This window comes from Myxine glutinosa, chromosome 5, assembly GCF_964187855.1.
Source record: "Myxine glutinosa chromosome 5, kmMyxGlut1.1, whole genome shotgun sequence".
Taxonomy (NCBI): Eukaryota; Metazoa; Chordata; class Myxini; order Myxiniformes; family Myxinidae; genus Myxine; species Myxine glutinosa.
Genome location: NC_136265.1, coordinates 153,766,329 through 153,788,903, shown reverse-complemented (window position 1 = coordinate 153,788,903; position 22,575 = coordinate 153,766,329). Strand labels below are relative to the sequence as shown.

At 41.8% G+C, this 22,575-nt stretch overlaps 1 protein-coding gene across 12 annotated transcripts in view; it reads left to right on the top strand.

The window, feature by feature from the left end:
* The window catches only part of LOC137416859 (phosphofurin acidic cluster sorting protein 2), a 984,123-nt gene that overhangs the window by 864,355 nt on the left and 97,193 nt on the right, over nt 1–22,575 (top strand). For 4 of the 12 annotated variants that reach the window (XM_078778889.1, XM_068102519.2, XM_068102515.2 and 1 more), the window contains 6 exons: nt 6,792–6,881; nt 9,291–9,416; nt 10,246–10,411; nt 11,568–11,656; nt 12,650–12,724; nt 16,140–16,202. In XM_078778889.1, the coding sequence (XP_078635015.1) occupies nt 6,792–6,881; nt 9,291–9,416; nt 10,246–10,411; nt 11,568–11,656; nt 12,650–12,724; nt 16,140–16,202 (609 nt within the window). The remainder of the gene's footprint in view (nt 1–6,791; nt 6,882–9,290; nt 9,417–10,245; nt 10,412–11,567; nt 11,657–12,649; nt 12,725–16,139; nt 16,203–22,575) is intronic. The other 8 variants (XM_078778888.1, XM_068102517.2, XM_078778890.1 and 5 more) reach the window with 4 other exon arrangements.

Sequence of the window (22,575 nt, the reverse complement as noted above, 5' to 3'; positions counted from 1 at the left end):
AATTGGAGAGATGGCCGTGATGGCGGGGAGGGGTTTGGAATTCTCTCAAGCAGGGATTCAACCCGTGTCCTTATAAAAGGTCTTTCTCCGAGGTCACCGAGTCCGATCGGTGCAGCCGTTTGTGCGGCACCCGGGAAAGCAACATCGTCACAATGAAAACATCGTCACAATGAATGTTATGCGAACGCGAATGTTATGCGGGAGCCCAAACCTGAGAATGCTGGAGACCAAAGCTGAAATTGGAAAAATTAAATAGCCTATTTTACTCCTGGGGATCCCAGGATTACCCACCCAAAATATTGTTGCGATCGGTTCAGCTGTTTTTGCGGTACCTTTGAACGGCCAGACAGCCAGACAGACAGACGGACAGACGGACGGACATTTGGTGAATTATAGTAAGATGTAAATTACGTTCACTGCAATGATAAATATAGATCGGGACTCGCAGACCAGCTCATGTAAAGTCAGTGTTGTGTTTTTTAAATAAAAAATATAATAATTCATTATTCATTTTAGAACTAAACGAAAAAAAATAAATCATACGACAGAAGTATTTGTCACCACCTTTTAGGAGCATACCTGGAAGGTCATGCAAATAAACATTTCTATAAAAAGTTATAGCGCAACAAACAATCATGCCGGTCTCCAGGCCGGACCCATGTTGTGCCACCTCGGTTTAATGACATCCATAGTGGAGGTTAAATTGGTAATGTTCTCTAAAAAGAGACAGGTGAAATTAATAAGAAACAATTAATTACACGAAACATGAAATTAACAATTACATGGTAAGAAACGAATCAGCATATCGGAAAAGCACCTCAATTCCCAAAAATCGCTAATCATACACATACGAAAATACGCCATTTCGCATCTGTCTGTCTGTCGTCTGATGAATTTTGACGCCAATACATTCCGTGGTTACTTATCCAATCTCAACCAAACTTGACAGGATGACGAAGGGTTACAAATGAATGTTTTCCCCGCCATTGCCGTAAATGGCGTTGCATATTGAGGTGTATATCAATGTTGAATTAGCTTCATCGTGGCGTTTGTCCAAAGAAGAAGATTTATCGTGGCGTTTTTCCAAAGACGCTTTTAATAACAAAATTAATAATACTCCCATATTGTTAATGTTATTACAAAACAATATTAATACTAATAATGTCCCACTTACCCAAGGCGTTTTTTCTGCAGTGATAACGTGTATAAATAGCTATCGTTATAACTGAATCTAGAGTCCCTGTATATAGAGAGTTGTGTCAACTCAAATTTGGACGCCATTTTGTGTCTAAGTGTGTCGGATTAGATATACATGTACATTCGCGATATGGTGATATATTCTAAACCTGCTAAAAAAAAATTTACTACACATATTTAGTCTTATTATTACATACAGGTGATATTTGTTTTGTCAAAAACTCAGCTATTGCCGTGAAAAAGAGCTGTGTGGTGATATTAAAAGTGGTATGGCAATGCATATTACAAGCCAACACTGCATATAAGAGCTAACATTATAAGTAAGACAAACCAATGCTGTCGTTCTCTGCATTGGTTTGTCTTACTTTTGAGGTAGCAGGATAATTTGAGGTATCTGTATCAAACAGGGATAACAGCTTTTGAAAGTTGAGCCAGTTTTAAATGTGGGTACACAAATACACCTGTTTTACTGCATTAATCACCTAGAAATATTGTATGTTTTGGGAACGATAGCTGTCACCAGGTTAAATATATAGGGATTGTCCAATGTGCAAAATCTTCCATCACTACAATTTGGCCATAAATCCCGGGGTGGGAAATATTTGAGCAAATATGCCACAAGACGCATGAGCACTGTACAAAGCAAACAATAACTCGTCAAATTTTGGACGTATGGATGGCTGCACAACCCGCAAATAAATTGAGCAGGTCCCCCCCTAAAATTGCTTTTATGATTGCCGATTAGGCTAAAGATTTTAAACCAAAAAAATAACTTGCCTCGGAATAAGTTTTGAATGGACGGACAGACAACTGAAAACAAAACGGACCATGGGTTTCCCACCCCTATAAAATCAAAATTAATTCCCTCTGAAAAAGTACAGTGACATTGCCCGCAGACTACCCAACCGCAGACCAGGCAATGTCACTGTACCGGGACATTTCATCAATCAATGACAATATGCGGTCCGCTAGGACTACCCGAAAAAAATTGAGCAGGGTTCTTCCCACGGAAATGCATTTTTGGTCAGCTCCTTGAAGATTATAAACAAACACAAATCACTTCCCTTTAAAAGGGTTTTCAATGGACAGACAACCAAAAAAAAACCGAGCAGATAAAATTGCTTTTGAACATCGATCATCAAGCGGCGTGGGCCTACCTGGCAGAGTCTCGAGGAGTCGATCGCTTTCCAGCTCTTTCGTCTGACTTTCGCTTCCCAAATTTGTCTTCTGACTTTATCACTTGGAAATCTATACATCTTATATTTCCCAGATTGGTTTGAACAACCAAAAGCAGAACAACCAGTCATTTTGTTTGGCAATAAACAACATTCCCGTACCAAGCTGACGTTCACGCACGGTGAAGTTAGACACAAAATGGCGCCACGAAATCACGTGACCAGAAATCTCGGGTCAGCGCATGGCGCAACTCTCTTTATACAGGGACTCTAACTGAATCCAAAGCTCTTTCAAACCTTTGCTTTTGAAGATGGACGCATATCTCAGTATTAGTAGGGTCAATATATGAAAAAAAACTCACCTAACCCCCAAGAAATTGATACAAAAGGTTTTTCAATGGATTCTGGTACCATTGGGCATGCTAAATAACATACTAAAAATCTAGTAACATCTGACTTCCGGAAAGGGGTCATTTTCAAGATGGCGTCCAAGATGGCCACCGGGAGCTTCAAATGGCCATATCTCAATTATTATTCAACCTAGAAAGGTGGTTTTGGTGTCTAACCCTAGGTTTTAGGGCCCAAGGAATCCAATTGAATCAATAAAATTACCATCAGTTAATTATTTATTGACAAGTCCAAGATGGCATCCCAAGGTGACATCCTGATCCACTAAAATGGCTCTGTCGAATAGTAGTCAACCTAGAGAGATTTTTTCAGTGTGTATACCTAGGTTTAAGGCACCCAGGAAATCATCAAAATTACTTAAATAAGCACAAAGTAATCAGGTAATCCAGTAAGCCAGGTTTACCAGCCCATTAGGCATTTGTTGTCTTATACAGTTAGTCGCTATTCATAGTCATCCTCCGACTCCTCTCGAAGAAACTTGTTATGTGGATTGTCACATTCTTCAAGTTGGCACGGTCCACAGGCAGTAGTACATGGTAGTCCATATCGTCTACAAGAGCAGCGGAGTGTCTTGCAGGCAGTGGAGCAGTTACAATGAATGACCTTCAAGAGACTGTCTGGAGCATTACAAGTGTACATTTATTTTGGAAATGTCTAAAAAATATGGATTTTGTTTATGCATACATGTACCAAATAATATATTTATTCCTTTTGAGATGAAAATAAATTGTTTGTCAGATTTTTCAGTCCCCCCAATTTCAGTCCCCTCCCCAATATAAAATAGTCTGTCCCTTGCCATAACCTCTCAAGCTTTGTACAAACCTTTGTCTGTAATGATCACTGAATACTGTGGACTGGAGTCACAGGTGGCAGTGGTGTAGACACATTACACTCTTATCTCCAATCTGAAACACACACTTGGTTCATTAGCTGGTGAGTCGGAGGATGACGATGAATAGCGACTAACTGTATAAGACAACAAATGCCTAATGGGCTGGTAAACCTGGCTTACTGGATTACTTGATTACTTTGTGCTTATTTAAGTAATTTTGATGATTTCCTGGGTGCCTTAAACCTAGGTATACACACTGAAAATATCTCTCTAGGTTGACTACTATTCGACAGAGCCATTTTAGTGGATCAGGATGTCACCTTGGGATGCCATCTTGGACTTGTCAATAAATAATTAACTGATGGTAATTTTATTGATTCAATTGGATTCCTTGGGCCCTAAAACTTAGGGTTAGACACCAAAACCACCTTTCTAGGTTGAATAATAATTGAGATATGGCCATTTAAAGCTCCCGGCGGCCATCTTGGACGCCATCTTGAAAATGACCCCTTTCCGGAAGTCAGATGTTACTAGATTTTTACTATGTTATTTAGCATGCCCAATGGTACCAGAATCCATTGAAAAACCTTTTGTATCAATTTTTTGGGGGTTCAACCATATATTGACCCCTCTATATTAGTTGTACCACGTCTGTATCATTCAATAACAACACGATGGGCCCTCTACTCGATTGCCCAGTTATCATGGGGCACAAGTCAATGGTCAGCTTCCTCAATTGCCCGAATGAGCTGTTTAACTACAGTTGCATTATTGTTTGAGTGGAGCACTGCAGAAACGAGAGGGGGTAATGGAACACCTTACCCCATGTTGTGGTATATAATTCAATTTAAATTAAATAACGATATTAAAGGTCGCATGAAAAAAATGAGTTGCAGGAGATGGAGGCTTCATTCATCACCATAGAATTCAGCATCAATCAGCATCGACGTAGCCATATCAGCGGATTATTCTTCGCCTTCTCACAAGACACGCCCTCCCACGCTATGTATCGATATATAGCATGGTTCTTGGAAGTATTGTGAAGGCAATTTTTGTTCAAGTATATAACTATTTAAATGAAGGTTTAAAGACGTATAAATAAATTAATTCTGCGTTTTACTGCCGTTCTACCCAGTGCCTGATACATCAGTCTTTCTCACACATTACATTAGTTATTCGTGCAGGACTGTTATTTGTCTTTTGTAATATTCTTCAAAAAAAAAATCCATGTTTGGAATGATTTTCAATTCTGTTTGACTGTCAGACAGGCAGACAGAGTATAAATATTCTAGCCCCTTACCTGGAGTGATGTATGCTTTGTCTGGGGTGATATCCATTAAAAAACAAGACCAAAAGTCTAACAGCGGCGTAGCTGGGCTTGTAAAATATTATAAACCACAAACACACATGATTAGCTTTTTAAACAGTCTCTAATGCTGTTTATAACATTAAGCAAATAAATTTCGAGGAATCCAGACATACGTGAGGTAGGTTTTACTTACAGAACTGAGCAAAGATCTACTGTAATCTATATACCCCACATGTGTTGGAGGTGCGCTCATTTACCAGGCAGCTAGCTAGCGCTTGCCAAGCCAGCCGTTCCTTAAGGGTTTTGAATGGAGTGCTTGCTCGAATGTTTAAACCACTTGGTGATCTCTCCACAAGAAACTTGGTAAATGAACACACACCCGATGTTCTTGAGACCCGACCATAGAGAGACTGTAATCTATATACCCCAAAGAGGAATGACCTTTCCTGCCGCTCTCGAAGTGAGCGGGCGTTTACGCCGTAATGACATCATATACGTAATGACGTAGCATGACGGCCGGACTCAAAACTTCTGCTACTTTAACATATATGGTATATATTTAACTTCCAGTAACGTTGCAGTCACTACAAAGGGATTAGTGTTATGATTAGATTTACTATGATAATAACGTTACGTTGTTATTATGAAAATTATGTCGTTTTAAAAAAACAGAGGTGAATTCTTTACTTCTGCTTTTACACCACTTCAATCCATCAACTTTCCATTCACGACACTGGGATTAAAGTGTTATGGTTATATTATTATTATAACTATAATATTATTATTACTACGAAAACGATACCACAGTATTAAGAAACCTGGGTTTAATTTGGCCGAAGCGGATGGTGAGTCATAACGCCTAAGGCCTATACATATCGTATTGTTGGAAGAGACGTATCGCCGATGCTTTCGATATTTGATGGTCATTTTAACAATCGGTTTGTGTTTCACACTGAATGAAAGACTTAAAGGTAGAGCATGGTGATTGTGATATATGTCAGGTTCGACAATATGTTCGGCATGAACGGAATATAAATCAAAATGGCAGTGCATGGAGAGTCAGCCGCAGCACCGCCGTAATGACATCAGACGTAATCACATCACCCTGTCATGTGACCAGATTATCAGCTCTGATTGGTATACGTTTGAGGGGACATACATACATACATACAGATGGACAAACACTGTTCTATACGGCTCTATCCGATGGGCTACGCCGTAAAAAAAATTATCTCACTTCTCTCGGCGCATGTGTGATCGGGACGAACGCAGAGTCAAATTACGGTCGAACAGCAGGCTTTTCTTCCTATTCATGTTCCGATTCCTTTTCAAAATATAACGTTCAATTTAAATAAGTTGTTCCTCGATCATAAACTGATGATCATAAACTGATCAGACGGACAGACATACAGACAGACTATCCAAATATTGGCATGGACAATCGTCAAGCAAATGTTTCGAAATGCTCGAATGATACTTGTGGCAAATGTTAGAAGAGTTAGCGATTGTAACGTTAAAAACCCTTCAGCTTGCATGTTGCATCATTATGTTTACCAAATGACAAGTATTTTAAACATGGATTCAGAACTTGTGACATGGCATGTGACATGATTATGGCAGACACTCAGTAATAATTGAAATGTTGTTACATTTTCAGGACACTATTTTGAACAAATTGTTTTTGTTTTAATCTTTGGAATTGATTGTGGAGAATTTGTATGATAAAATCTGCTAAAATGTACCTTGCAGTTTGTTCCATTTGCTTTTTTTAAAAGGTTACACTTGTCACCATGCCTACCCAAATTGTAGCACATTTTACTGATTTTTTTTCCCTCTTCTCTAACATCTCTAATTTACCCTCCATTTTCAGGGCTCAAAGCGAATTCTGCGTTCTAATGAGATTCCTTTGGCATCAAGCGGCCTGGTTGAGACTGACCTGGAGCTCACTTTCAGCCTGCAGGTGCCAACAGAAGCATATCATAAAATTGTAATGTAAGACGCTGGAGAGGGAAGGGGGAGGGGCGAGAAGTTTGTGACTTTAGGTAAAGGGTAGGGGTAGTGCTATACAGGTTTATTTTGTTTTAGACAGGGTAGTGTTAGATGGACACGGAGGGCGTAGTGACAAGACCAGATGCACAGGGTGTGGTGGTAGGACTGGACACAGAGGGTGTGATGGTTGTACAGGCCATAGTGGCAGGACCGGATGCAGATGCCGTGGTGGCAGGATTGCATTTGCATGTCATGGTGACAGGACTGGATGTGAGCAAACATACGGACATGGACGTTGTGACGGCAGGACCGGAAGAGGATGTGGATGGTGTGGGTGGCTGGACCAGATGCAGATGGCATGGTGGTAGGAACGGATGTGGATGCGGTTGTCCAGTGGCAGGGGCAGCATGGATGTGAATTGTACGGCGGCACCGCCTGGTGTGATTGCAGATGGCGAGGCGGCAGGACCGGTCATGATTGCAGATGGCGAGGCGGCAGGACCGGTCATTGCGGATGGCAAGGCGGCAGGACCGGTCATGATTGTGGATGGCAAGGCAGCAGGACCGGTCATGATTGTGGATGGCGAGGCGGCAGGTCCGGTCATGATTGCGGATGGCGAGGTGGCAGGACCGGTCATGATTGCGGATAGCGAGGCGGCAGGACCGTTCATGATTGCAGATGGCGAGGCGGCAGGACCGGTCATGATTGCTGATGGTGAGGTGGCAGGAGCGGTCCATGATTGCGCATGGCAAGGCGGCAGGACCGGTCATGATTGGGGATGGCGAGGTGGCAGGACCGGTCGCGGATGCAGATGGCGTGATTGTAGGGCTGAACACGGGCGGGCGTGATGGTAGGACCGAACATGGAGTGCCAGCTGCAGTAAGCAGTTGGAGGCTGTAAGCAGAGAAAGGGAGGGAAGACAGAGTAGGAGGGTGCGATAAGACAATTGCGAATATTATAATGAACGGAAGTTTATTATCTCTTCCACTAAAGGTGGATGGAGGTTGTTTTCACCCCTGTTTGTTTGTCTGTTTGGTTGTCAGTGAGCAGGATATCTTATAATGTTATGGATCGGTATACTGGAATTTTGAAGTGATTCTTCAGCATTAATTAAGAGATGGGCATTCATTGAACCAAAGGAATATATAGCACAATATATCAAACAGTTATGGACGGATTCGGACGAAACTTGATGGACAGGTTGGTTGGGTGACAAGGATTAATTGATTCGATTTAGGTGAAGATCTGGATCCGGAAAGTACAATTTTTAAAGAGATTCTTCACCATTGAGAGTTGTGGACAAAAACGATACATAGCATGATATTTCAAAAAGTTGTGGTCAGATTATGACAAAACATGGTGGATGAGACAGGTAGGTGACAAGAACAAGGCAATTAGATTTTGGTTCAGGTCCTAATCCGGCCTTTCATTGGGATACAAAACATAAACTGTTCAGCCTTGCAGAGGTATGCGCTTTACCGAGTGCTCTTATAATTTATACTTATTGATAACCCTTCAATACCGATCTGTTGTATATATTTTTCATAACTTTTTAATTTGTCGAAATCCATACTATTAAATGTAGTGCTATCCTCGATTAACCTTCACAGTTTCTTCAACGAGCATTAAACAAAAAACAAGTTTGACAATGTGTTTGTATGAGTTGTCTGACTTTCACATGCACAACTTGATCTTACAAGATGTCTCCAATATTAGTCATGGAAGTCAGAGTACTCTGTTGTAACTGGATTTTGACGTCTTTTATCATAGAATGTCCATTCTGCAATGTTTCCAGATTGCATTTATGAATACTCGCCAATTCTTTCTTTAGGAATCCTCCCTTTTGTATTATGTTGTTAATTAATCATTTTGACTGAATTAAAATTGGTTTCTCGTGATCCTTCTTTTACAATAAGCGGACAGGCAAATGATTAAAAATGAAATAACCTCATTCCTTTAATATCACAGAAATAAGAAACACACGTTGCATTTTCTGTGTCATACTTTGTCTGGCTTTGGCTTTGATCAGTGTTTGCTTCACACTTGAGAAGATCCTAATGAAAATTTTTACGTTCAATCAGAACCGGTTAACAATTCAAAGTTGATAATTCATGGAAGTCGTGCTTTGCAGAAATCGAAAGTCATTTAAGCACTTGGGGATTTGTTGAACAAGTAGAAAAATGAAGTGTGAATTTATTTTAGGCGAGTCTGGTGGATGGTGTTAAGGAAATTTGCTGAAACACCTTTTGTGCATTAATGAGTTTTGTGACACTTTTTTGTGCCTGAAACATTAAACGCCTGAAACACCTTTTGAGCAGTAATCATGGTAGAATGCCCTTGTTTCGTTTTTACACCGAGGTCATTTAATTTTACCCCACAGTATCCTCATTTCCTGAAACGTGGGTCAAACAAGCTGCAGGTTCTACTGCAACGTCGAAAGCGCTATAAGCAGCGTGCCTTCCTCGGCTACAAGACCCTCGCTTCCGCCAGTATCAACATGGCTGAGGTTTGGTTTGTTTGACATTCCCCTCGTGGTGTCCTTAGTTGTCCCGGTGGTCCCACTCATCCCGGTATTATGGTGGGTAGACCAGACATATACCATTCGTACTTATTCAGCATAAGCGTGCTGTTTCTGTGTGGAAATGATAGAGCACATGTCAAAGTTTGTTGGTGTGTTTGTTGTTGTGTTTCCACCCTTTTCACTATGTTCTTCTTGATGTGTTCTGTTCTGGTCTGTTCCGTGCTCCAGGTTTTCCTTGAGCCTCGAATTTGCATTAAAAACAATTAAATAGATATTCCCACAATTGACATTATCCACACGTAAGACAATCAGGCATCTCCAACTTGCAGATAGAACTCAGTCACACTTGTCTAATCTTAAGCTACCTACCTTTTCTGTCAACATACCTGTACCCCTTTCATCCTAAAATTATCTTACCATTTTAAAAATCTGATTCCTTCATAATCACCTCCTTTCTAATGTATCAGTCCTCTCTTCCAATCACTGCTTCGTCTATCTACCCTTGGAATAACCTGTTAACTCTGCACAATACCTTCTCTTGCAGTAGGTATGTTCTTCCTGATATGTGACCAAAACTGTATGCAAGTCCAGGTGTGGTCTCACTAAATTCCTGCACAGTTAACACTACCGATACCTAATTAATGATGTCTGATTGTAATCCATATAGAAAAAGGAATTGTGTATTTTGCAGAGACGATGTGCCATGTGACGATGTCTTTGACCGATCCATTTCATTTTTGGCTTTAAACCCCAAGAAATGCTTATTTATTTCCATTCCGCATGGACCTCAGAAAACTTGCCACTACCGTTTCAGGTGATGCAGCGCCCAACAGAAGGAGGCCTGGTGTTACCACTGCATGGGGAAGGCAAGGAACCTGGGAGTGTGCACACTGCCGAGCTCTGCTTGCTGGCTCTTTCTAGCCTGCCTGTGGAGTGCGAAGAAGTAGTTGATGGGAGAGAACACAAAACCAAAGCTTCAGGTGTGTTATATTAAAAGCTCTGGAGGGAACGATGTTAATGACCATGAATGAATGAATGATCGTTTTGAGGCCATTTTACACGCTAGAGCAGGGGTTAGCCTTGCGGGCCCCATGACAATCATGGTTCCCTGTTTGAGGCAATGTTTTTATGGCCGGATGCCCTTCCTGGCGCCAACCCTTGGTCGCCTCTTACGATGCGCAGGGATACGGTGTACCTATTCTAAACCGGGGTACACACCAGGATCATTCATCCCAGCAAGCTGGTACTCAATTTGCCGACCTCGGAAGGATGACAGGCTGAGTCAACCCCCCTGGCGTTAATTCAGTGATCGACCGGGATTCGAACCCAGGATCCTAGGATCCCAAGCCGGCACCCTAACCGCTAAGCCAACACCAGGCTGAGATGTTAATGACCATCTACAGTTTTTATCCTAAAGTTTTTTTTTTTTTTGGTTTGTTTTTTTTATTTAAATATATATATAAGAAGTCGCCGGAGGCATTATGTTTTTGCGTTGTGTGCACGTCTATGATAGGTTTTCGTTACCACGATAACTTAATAACGGCTGCAGGGATCCAGATAAAACTTGATAAAACTATGTACTATGATGTAAAGATAGTGATTATATTATGGGGTCAGTAGGTCAAAGATCAGAGGTCCCGTTGGGTAGAAATTCTCTTACTACACTACCTTGTGAACCAGTGATAGGATTTTGACCAAACTTGGTATAAGTACATGGCATGATGCAAAGATGGACTGATTAGATTTTGACGTCAAAGGTCAGAGGTCATGTCAGGTAAAAATGTGCTACGTGAGAATAGCTGAAGGGATTTAAATGAAACTGGGTACAAGTATGTATAATGATGTAATAATGTGGGCGGGGCCATATCGGTCGACGTCGCGAAGTGAAAGAGGGCCGTTCTAGTTTATATGGATATGTATATGCATTTGTCATCTTGTGTTTGTAGGAAATGTCTAAATAAGAGGAAAATTATTATGACAACACTTGCACATGGGTTACATGTTAATGGAGTGGAACAAAATGCTGCCATTATTGATGGATTTTAAGAAATTGCTATTGGTGTCAGGAGGATATGGATAGATATGCACAACTTTTATTTGCATAATGAAGATAACTGATACTAATTTATCTGACAGTAGACCGTCATGGGGAGCTGGACAATTATTCTGAGGATGATGAGGAGAGCTTTTCATCTGAGCCTGATGCAAATGATGAGCACGTACAGGTGAGTTGTTTCAGACATCTTGGTGTGGTCATTTTCCAGTGGCTGACTATGTATTGATTTGAGTTGTTTTTTTGTATACAGAGTCGAGGCTCGTGTAAGAGCTAACACATTACACACGAAAACATGCACGGACCCTTATAAATAAAGGGGGCGGGAGACAGGAGGGAGAAAGAGAGGGAAGCACACAAGAACAACAACATTAGAGAACAGGGACGTTGGTAGTTCTGTGGAAAGGACAGGGCTGGGGGGAGGGGTGGAGGGGTACCGGTACACGGTATAAAGCAAATGAACACTACCAGGAATTTCAGGAAAGAAGTTGGAGATTGAAAGAGGTGGATTTGGGGTGTTTTAAAAGATCAAGTTTTAAAAGTTTTAAAAGATATCAGGGGTAGAAAAGAGATGGTGGTGAACAGCTGTTTTAAAGACCTGGAGGGAGGAGAGGGATTGAAGAGAGTGTGGGAGTTGTGCAGAGGCAGGAAAAAAGAGGAGTGAAGGTGAGCATAGAGTCTTGATTTTGGCAGTTTCACCAGAAGATGGTTGTTGGCCGATCTTGGGCGACCTGTAGGAATATTTGGGGGACAGAGCACAGACAGAAGATTGGGAGCTAGACCGGAGAGGAGTCGGTAGAAGACAGAAAGACCACCAACCTGCCTGCAGTGAGCGAGTGAAAGGCCCTCAGAATCAGCTTTATCCTGCGAAATACCAATGAGTTTTTTTTATCATAATAGATTTTATCAACCGTTCGTGCATAAATATATGCTAACCACTATAGGATCGAAGAAGAGTAAATCTGATGTTTCAGATGTCGCTTAATTTCGGGAAAGGAAAGCGAAAGCTGAAGATTGCTAATACCTGTTGTTGCAATTGTTCGTGAACAGGGAATTTGTCCACGGACAGGCTGACACAGCAATACCCTTACGAGAAGGTACAAATACATGTTGCGAGGTTTGTATTTGGTTAAATAAGTCCTCCATCCATTTTTTCCCCTTTTAGGACTTCTATGATGAGTATGGCATTCGGCTCCAGCCCAAGAAGTCTCGGAGAACATCAAGCTGTGATTTCAACAGGGTAGGTGATCATCTTCTGCCATTGAGCTAACCTCCACATCCACAAATGCCAATAAAATATTGACTTGGAAGTTCCTAAATGTTACAAGGTAACAAATTATAATAAGCTAATGCTATGCCTGATTGATTTAGCTCTAATCTACTCATGATCATGGTCCTTTTTTGCTCGTTCCGTGGATGATCTACCTGAATACCGTTGGTCATGCACATCTTGTTTTCCTCCCAGGAAGTATACAAGCAGTCCCTTAACAGATTTTTTGTTTTAGGCAATTTTTGGGAGAAGTTTTAATTTCTTCTTTAAAACTTAAAAGCCTTTTGTGGATCAAGCAAAGCAGTTGTTGTTCTGACATCTAAATTCGACCGCTAATTTCTGTCCTTGATTTGATGAGGTGGTTCTCCAGAAAAGTAAACCTCTTCAACATGTTTATGCAGAGCATGCCTCTTTCTTCACTACGTAAAAGGAATCTGTTGGGTACAATCTGAGCAAAGTCATTGTTGCCTGAACTTGATATTTTATTGTGCTTTATTAGTATGAGAGCTGATCGGCTTGCCATAAATCTTACAAGTGCAAATCATTTGCACCTTTTGATGTATTTTCCATTGCCAGAGTCATTGTCGTACATGCTCTATCGACACAAATTCCTCTGCGAGTCATCAATGACTGTAGAAAGGAAACGCGTGTTTTTGTGTCTAGCTCGTTCTGGCTTTCTAAGTCAGTTTGGGAAGGAATAAAACACTTTGCCACTTGTACACCAAAGTCATAACTGAGCCGTGCCACATCAGAATAGCAAAGGCACCACCAGAAGTCGTAATATTCGCACCATCCTGAGCGGAGACTATTTTTTTGCAAAACCAGACTCGTTTGTCTCTGTCGGTTCATCATGGTGTCCACACGTGCAGTTGGAATGATGGTATTTTTATTTATTTTTCATGTCATCTTTAAGCAGTTTTTTGGTCGAGTGGTTAAAGACTTGTTTCCTTCTCCCTTCTTTGGTGTGGGTTCGATTCCCATGGCTGCTCACTCTCTCCAAATCGCATTTAATAAGCATGGCGAGTGTACCAAAAAGTCCTCAATGTGTGTTGAGGGAGGCCTTCATCATGCACTTGATTTAAATAAACTAATTTACTTTTTTCTGTCATCCATCATCATAAGTTAATTTTTTTTGCTTGTACAGTTACTGATATTAACAAAAACCTTCCTCACTATTTTTGGGTCACTTGAGTACAGGAATTGTGCTTGAAAAGGTTCTGATATTGATGAGCATCCTTTCCTCCTTCTGGGTTAGAAACAAATGATGAGAAATGCTTCTAACATACTAATCATGGCATGATTCATGCTGCACAGCTTGGGAACAGCTTCGGTGTGAGCAGCAGTGTTGTAGTTTGGTAAAAATCTGCAAAAGATTCACAGATAAATTCACATGTATGGAAATGTTTTCTTCCAGTTTCCTCCTGACTTGTGCAAGTTTCACCAGACTGATTGATAATTACCACCTGTGCCATCACTGATCATATGAGTGTTCATGGAACGCTTTACCCCACACAGTCTTTGGAAAAAGGACATGGAAAGGGTCTTTTAAACTCTTGATTTGTGTTTCCGATCATGATCTATATTTTCTACGTGTCGCAATTTTGTCTGAATCTCGATATTCCCTGACACTTAGAGCCCGAGCGGAAAATTTGAATGATCGAGGTGACATAAAATGGCATCATATTTTGTCCAAGTAGTGCAAATTAAACTGGGGGTTTTAAGAAGTGACTCAAAGGTGATATGTTTAAGTAACAAAATGGCTGCCAACCAGCCATCTTGGATATTATCTCGAAAAAAAAAGACATTCATATGTAACCTATCATTCATTATCTGTATGCAAAATTTGAACAATATCGGTAAATGCATGTCTGAGAGATGGTTGAGGACGTGGTCAATATGGGGGTTTTTTTTACAACTAAAATGGCCGCCAGTCTACCAGTCAGCCATCTTTAATCAATCACAAAATAAACTGAAGTGCACGTATATGCCATCATGTGTTGTGATTGTGCCAAGTTTGAACAAAATCGGACCATGCATGTTCAATAAATGGTTGGTGACACGTTTAAGTAACAAAATGGCGGCCAGTCGGCCATATTGGATATTATCTCGAAAAAAAATGACGAGCATATGTAAGCCATCATTCATTATCTGTGTGCAAAGTTTGAACAAGACCGATAAATGCATTTACGAGAAAAGGTTGAGGACATCTTCAATACTGGGTATTTTGCAACTAAAATTGCTGCCAGTCGTCCATCTTTGATCAGATCGCAAAATAAATTGAGGTGCATGTGTACCCCATCATATACCGAGCCTGTGCCAATATTGAACAAAAGAGGACCATGCATGTCTGAGAAATTGTTGGAGACATGTTTAAGTAACAAAATGGCTGCTAGTCGGCCATCATTGATCGCATCGCGAAACAAAATGAAGTGCATATTTATACTGTCATATATTGTTGTTTTTGTGCCAAGTATGAACAAAATTGTTCCATACATCTCCGAGCTATGGTTGCGGACACACGGATGGACAGACTAGATCAAATCCATAAGCCCCCGTTTCGGACTCGGTCCAACGGGGGCTAATAAGCCTGTCATCTCACTTTTTATAATCCACTAATTCTCCTGTGCTATTCCTCAATGGGCCCACACTCCACTTAACCCTTTCCTTATCCCTTATATACTTAACGAGTGCCTTGCACTCATGTTTAATGTTTTTGTTCATGTGATCCTTTTCACATCCCCTTTCTATTGCTTTTCTTAACTAGTCCCTGCTTCCTAGTCCCCTACCTGGAGGTTTGCTGTCCGTCCACCCGTCCCACCTTTGGTTTTCCAAACATTTTCCCATACCCTTCAGCATATTCAAATGAAAATGGTACATGGCTTTATTATGATGAGTTACAGAACAAGTTTGAGTTTCACGGCGATTTGTCACTTTTTCAGAACTACGTATGCTCTTTTTTTTTCCTTGGAACAAGAACACTCATTGGGACCGGGAGGAGACGTGTATTGCAAAGCAATTCTCCCTCTTGTTCATTATGTGTATATATGTAGGAATTTATTCAGTGACTTATGAGCCTTATGTACACCTTATGTACATGAGTGACTTATGTACATCCTGAAGGAACATGAAATTAAAGCTGTCCTATCTAACGGTACCGTGTGTCAATCGGTGAGTCGGTTTGCATTATTCATTCCTTTGCTTTCTTAGCTGCTGTGCTTGTACATTAAGAGAGTGTAAGGGAATTGATTACTGATTTTAATGTTATTTTAACCTCATTGTCTTTTGTTACTGAGTTACCAAGAACCTTATGACGAAGTGACCCTGATAAAAATAAAAAGAGAAGTGTTAAACTATTTGAAGCTGTGTGCTGTATCTGTATTTTCAGCAGCAACCAAATCTGAAGCAGAAAGTGGTTGCTCTCCTACGCAAGTTTCGAGTACCTGATGAGGTTGGTGCCTCTTAATTGCTGGGTTTTTTTTCAGGACTTTTGCTGAATGAAAACCTTAACTACAGCTTTATGAGAAGTGTGGGGAAATCGCAATACAGACATTTTTTGGCCTGGATTTATTATCATAATTAGCATCAGCACTCCTGGCCTGCAGGTGCCCATCTCTGAATTCTGGAACACACTCCACAGTTTGTTTGTTTTTGTTTGTTTTGTATACAAGATCGAGGCTCGTGTGAGAGCTAGCACATTAAACACAAAGGCACATAAAACACAAAAAACATTAATGGACACATACAACAATAAAGGGAGGGGGAGACAAGATGGGGAGAGAGAGAGGAAAGCAAAGAAGCCCAACAGTAGAGACAGGGACATCAGGAGATCTGTGGAAAGAAAAGGGCTGGGGGGGGGGGGATGGAGGGGAAGAGAAGGGGTACACGGTATAGAACAAATTGACACTGCTGTTTCGTGTCACTGTGTGTACCACAATGAGTATGGAAAAAGGAAAGAAAACCAGAGAATTGTCTGAGGAGGTCAGACACAACATTGTAGCCAAGCATGGACAATCTCAAGGCTACAAGTCCATCTCCAGAGACCTTGATGTTCCTATGTCCACCGTAAACAATGTTATCAGAAAGTTTAAGGCCCATGGCACTGTAGCCAACCTCCATGGATGTGGCCATAAGAGAAAACTTATTCGAAGATTGCAGCAAAGGATTGTGGTGGAGAAAGCACCTCAATCAACTGCCCAACAGATTCAAGTTGACCTTCAGACGCAAGATACGACAGTTTCAACTCGCACCATCCAACGCCAACTCGAAGAAAAGGGGTTCCATGGAAGGAGACCCAGGAGGACCCCACTGCTGAAAGAGAGACATAAGAAAGCCTATTGGAATTTTCCAAAACAACAAGCCAAAATCCTTCTGGGAGAATGTCTTGTGGACAGATGAGACCAAATTATAGCTTATTGGAAAAGCACATCATCTCTCTGTTTACAGAAAACAAAATGAAGTCTTCAGAGAAAAGAACACCTTCCCTACAGTCAAACATGGAGGAGGTTCAGTGATGTTATGGGGTGCTGTGCTGCATCTGGCACTGGGTGCCTTCAATGTGTGCATGGCATCATGAAATCAGTAGATTACCAAGGCATTTAGAAGCACAATGTTCAACCCAGTGTCATTAAGCTGGGTCTCCGTCGAAAGCTATGGGTCTTGCAGCAGGACAATGATCCCAACACACACTTCAAAAAGCACCCAAGAATGGTTGAAGACAAAACGCTGGACTGTTCTGAAGTGGCCAGCAATGAGTCCAGATGTAACTCCCATTGAACACTTGTGGGGAGATACGAAAACAGCAGTTGGGGGAAGGCACCCTTCAAATCTGGGAGAACTGGAGCAGTTTTCACAAGAATAGTCGGCCAAACTGCCAGTAGAGAGGTGTAAGAAGCTCATTCATGGCTATAGGAAGCGCTTGACTGTAGTTATTTTGTCCAGAGGCCGTGCTACCAAAGATTAAGTCTCGGGTGTCAATAATTTTGTCAATGCCATTTCTTTATATTTTCTGATTTAAAAGGATATATTAAGTTCTGAATCAAAAACAAAGGTTCTGTAATATTAATAGTGAAACAAAGAATTGTGGAGACCAAGTACAATATCAACTTAGGTTTGGAGGAAATTGTGAGTTATTCGAAAAAAAGTGCAAGGGTGCCAATAATTTTAGCCGCGTGTGTGTGTGTGTATATATGTGTGTGTGTGTGTGTGTGTATATATATATATATATATATATATATATATATATATATATATATATATATATATATATATACATTGCATTCAGAAAGTATTCAGACCCCTTCACTTTTTTCCCATTTTGTTATGTTGCAGCCTTGTGCTGAAATCGTTTAAATTCATTTTTTTCTCATCAATCTACACTCAATACCCCATAATGACAGAGGGAAAACAGGATTATAGAAAGTTTTGCAAATTTATTTAAAATAAAAAACTGAAATATCACATTGACATAAGTATTCAGACCCTTAACTCGGTACTTAGTTGAAGCACCTTTGGCAGTGATTACAACCTCGAGTCTTCTAGGGTATGATGCGACAAGCTTTAACACCTGAAGTTGTGGGTTTTCTGCCATTCTTCTCTGCAGATCCTCTCAAGCTCTGTCAGGTTGGATGGGGACCGTTGGTGGACAGCCATTTTCAGGTCTCTCCAGAGATGTTCGATTGGGTTCAAGTCAGGGCTCTGGCTGGGCCACTCAAGGACCTTCACAGAGTTGTCCCTAAGCCACTCCTGTGTTGTCTTGGCTTGGTGCTTAGGGTCATTTTCCTGTTGGAAGGTGAACCTTCGGCCCAGTCTGAGGTCCTGAGTGCTCTGTTTCAGGTTTTCATAAAGGATATCTCTGTACTTTGCTCCGTTCATTGTTCCCTCAACCCTGACCAGTCCTCCAGTCCCTGCTGCTGAAAAACACCCCCACAGTATGATGCTGCCACCACCATGCTTCACCGTTGGGATGGTATTGGGCAGGTGATGAGCGGTGCCTGGTTTCCTTCAGACATGACGCTTATAATTGAGGCCAAACAGTTCAATCTCAGTTTCATCAGACCACATAATCTTGTTTCTCACAGTCTGAGAGTCCTTTAGGTGCTTTTTTGCAAACTCCAAGCGGGCTTTCATGTGTCATTCACTGAGGAAAGGCTTCCGTCTGGCCACGCTGCCATAAAGCCCAGATCGGTGGAGTGTTGCAGTGATGGTTGTCCTTCTGGAAGTTTCTCCCATCTCCACACAGGATCTCTGGAGCTCAGCCAGAGTGACCATCGGGTTCTTGGTCACCTCTCTTACCAAGGCCCTTCTCCCCCGATTGCTCAGTTTGGCTGGGTGGCCAGCTCTAGGAAGAGTCCTGGTTGTTCCAAACTTCTTCCATTTAAGAATTATTGAGGCCACTGTGCTCTTGGGAACCTTCAATGCAGCAGAATTTTTTTTTGTAGGCTTCCCCAGATCTGTGGCTCGACACAATCCTGTCTCCGAGCTCTGCAGGCAGTTCCTTCTACCTCATGGCTTGGTTTTTGCTTTGATATGCATTGTCAGCTGTGAGACCTTATATAGACAGGTGTGTGCCTTTCCAAATCATGTCCAATCAATTGAATTTACCACAGGTGGACTCCATTCAAGGTGTAGAAACATCTCAAAGATGATCAAGAGAAATGGGAGGCACCCGAGCTAAATTTGAAGTGTCATAGCAAAGGGTCTGAATACTTCTGTCAATGTGATATTTCAGTTTTTTCTTTTTAATAAATTTGCAAAACTTTCTAAAAGCCTGTTTTGTCTTTGTGATTATGGGGTATTGAATGTAGATTGATGAGGGGAAAACGGAATTTAAGCGATTTCAGCATAAGGCTGCAACATAACAAAATGTGAAAAAATATAAAATTATATATATATATTTATATTTGTGTGTATACTGTGTATATGTATATATACACAGATTGAACCCCCGAACTTGACGAGGAGGCAAGGCACAGATTGAGTCACCCCAGCAATTGCTGTACAACCTGTTAGCAACAAGTGTCACCTGCCACACGAGTACTTTTTCTCGGCCCTGCTCAGCAGCAGTAAGGAGGTTTGCAGTCAGGAATATTAAATTGAGCCAAAGAAGCGCACTGACCCTATGACATGACGCTGATGGTATAATTTTTGCGCATGACGTCAGTGTCATATCATAGGGTCAGTACGCTTCTGACCTATCACTTATGCGATACATACATACATACATACATACATAGTCACGTGAAAAAGTAAGTACACCTCATGTAAAGTTTTGACTTTTTCAACATATTTCAACATACAGCTATTTGATCTTCATTTCAATAATATTGATCGATAAAGGTGATATAATATAACAAACTAGTGGGGTCACCCGTGGGAATCCCACGGGCATGGACGTGTGTGACATTTCGACATATTGAGTTAGATGCTGCACCTGTTTCACAATAACACACACACACACACACACACACACACACACCTCGTTTTTTCATTTCTGTATCTCACAATTCGGTCTCTCTCTTATTCACACACCCACACACACCCACACAAACACATACACACACACACACACACACACACACACACATACACCGACACACTACACATATACACACATATACACATATATACACACACACGCAAATACACATCCACACACACACACACATGCACGCACACGTACACACACATGTACACCGACACATGCATATACACATACACACACATACACATACACATATGGATACACACACATGCACACACACACATATACACATACATACACACACACACAGACACACACACACATGCATACACATACACACATATACATACATACACGCACACACACACACGTACACACACATGTACACCCACACACATGCACACACATATATATATACACATACAGACACACATATATACACATACAGACACACACATATATACACACACATACACACGTGTACACACACATGTACACCGACACACATGCACACACATACACATATGCACATACACACATACATATATCTACACATACACACATGTACACCCACACACACACATACATACACACACACACACATACACACACACACACATACACACACACAAACACACACACATATACACACACACACACACACACACATACAGATACAGACACACACATATATACACATGCACAAAAACACACACACATATATACACACACATACACGCATACACACACGTACAGACAAATGTACATCAACACACATGCACACACATGCACACACATACACACCTATGCACACACACATATATATTATTACGGATCGCGGACCAGATGTTATATTGACCGAGCGGTGGTGTATTACCGCGACCTAACAGTTCCCCCGATTCACCCCAAACTTTGGCCGTATCGCACCGCAGCTGCCCAATCTGGAAAACTCTAAAACGACCGAATGCAAAGAGGAAAAGGAATAAGACGAGAAGACGTACAGAAGAGTAATGGGATTTATTATTTACACAAGCAAAAAGAAAGCAGTCACGTTTATTTACAACACATAAGACGCAGGTGACACAGTGCAAATACTAGCTTACCTACAGTCTTAATTAACCCAGGGACAGAACAAACAAAAGACAGACTCACACGGGGAATGATGACAGGAGTTGGCTGGAAGGAGAGGATGGCTTGGAGTTGTATTGTGCAGCACGATCGGCGCGTTTAGCAGCCGCCGTTCCTTCGCGGCCCTGCTCAAAACCGCCATCCAGGCCCCAAGCGGCTGTTGGGTGTTGTTGCTGCTGTGGCCGCCGCTGCTTTTCCAGGATTACAACAGGCTTTGTGCTTTCTGGGATGTCCTCTCCTTGGATGTTCTCTATGTTCTCTTGGTCCACTCACTCCTCACCACCGACAACTCAACGCAACCAACGCAACCACTGACCACCACAACGCAACCACTGACGACCAAAACCACACAACTCAGCTCTGCTTCTTGGACCCTCTCTCTTCTCAACGGCTTGGGCTCCCTTTTGTCTGCCGGTCAAAGCTCCTCTCTCAAAGCTTGTCTCAGCTTCTCTTTTGGGAGCGTCGCGCTGCGGATTTTAGCTGCGGTCACGCCTGCTCATTCCCTCCTCTCAGCGCCTCTCTTTCTTCTTCAAAGCTCGACTCCTTGGGGAGCGTCGCGCTGTGGGTTATATAGGCCCCGCCCCTCCACCTTTGCGAACCTCCCCGATCGCTCTTCCTCCGCCCTCTCTAGCCAAACCCCTGGCTCATGGTTGGTCGAGTGGGGCTGGCTCACTCCTCCCCTCTATGACGAGGTGGAGACACGCCTTTCTTCTCCGACCCTGCCTCGTGGTCAATGGCGGTTATTGGAGGGGAGGTAATTGCCAAACGACGAAAAGGGGGAATGGAGGTTTTGGGAATGGGAATGAAGGGAATCTATCTCTTTCACTGGTGCAATGGAGTACTTCAATTAATGGGAGACACAGCCTTACCCTAAAACACAGAATAAGATATAACTATCGAACAGGGGTATTCTATTATTGGCTGACGTGTATGCTTGTGGACTAATTATGGGATGCCCTTTTACCTTTACACAGCTCCGGAGGCAGGGGGCGCAGAATAAACAATAATAATAATTCACCCAATCAAAAAAATATACAGTCCTCATATCCGCAACACTGCACCCTCCTCCTCTTAGGCACGTCCCGGGCCTACAACTTTTTATTTAGTGTGACACGTAGGTGTAGTTCCCTCTACTTTTAACCTGACCCTGAGTGCGACAGTTTTAAAACATAAATAAATGTGTCCCGCTGCTCCATTGCACCCTGCCTAACAG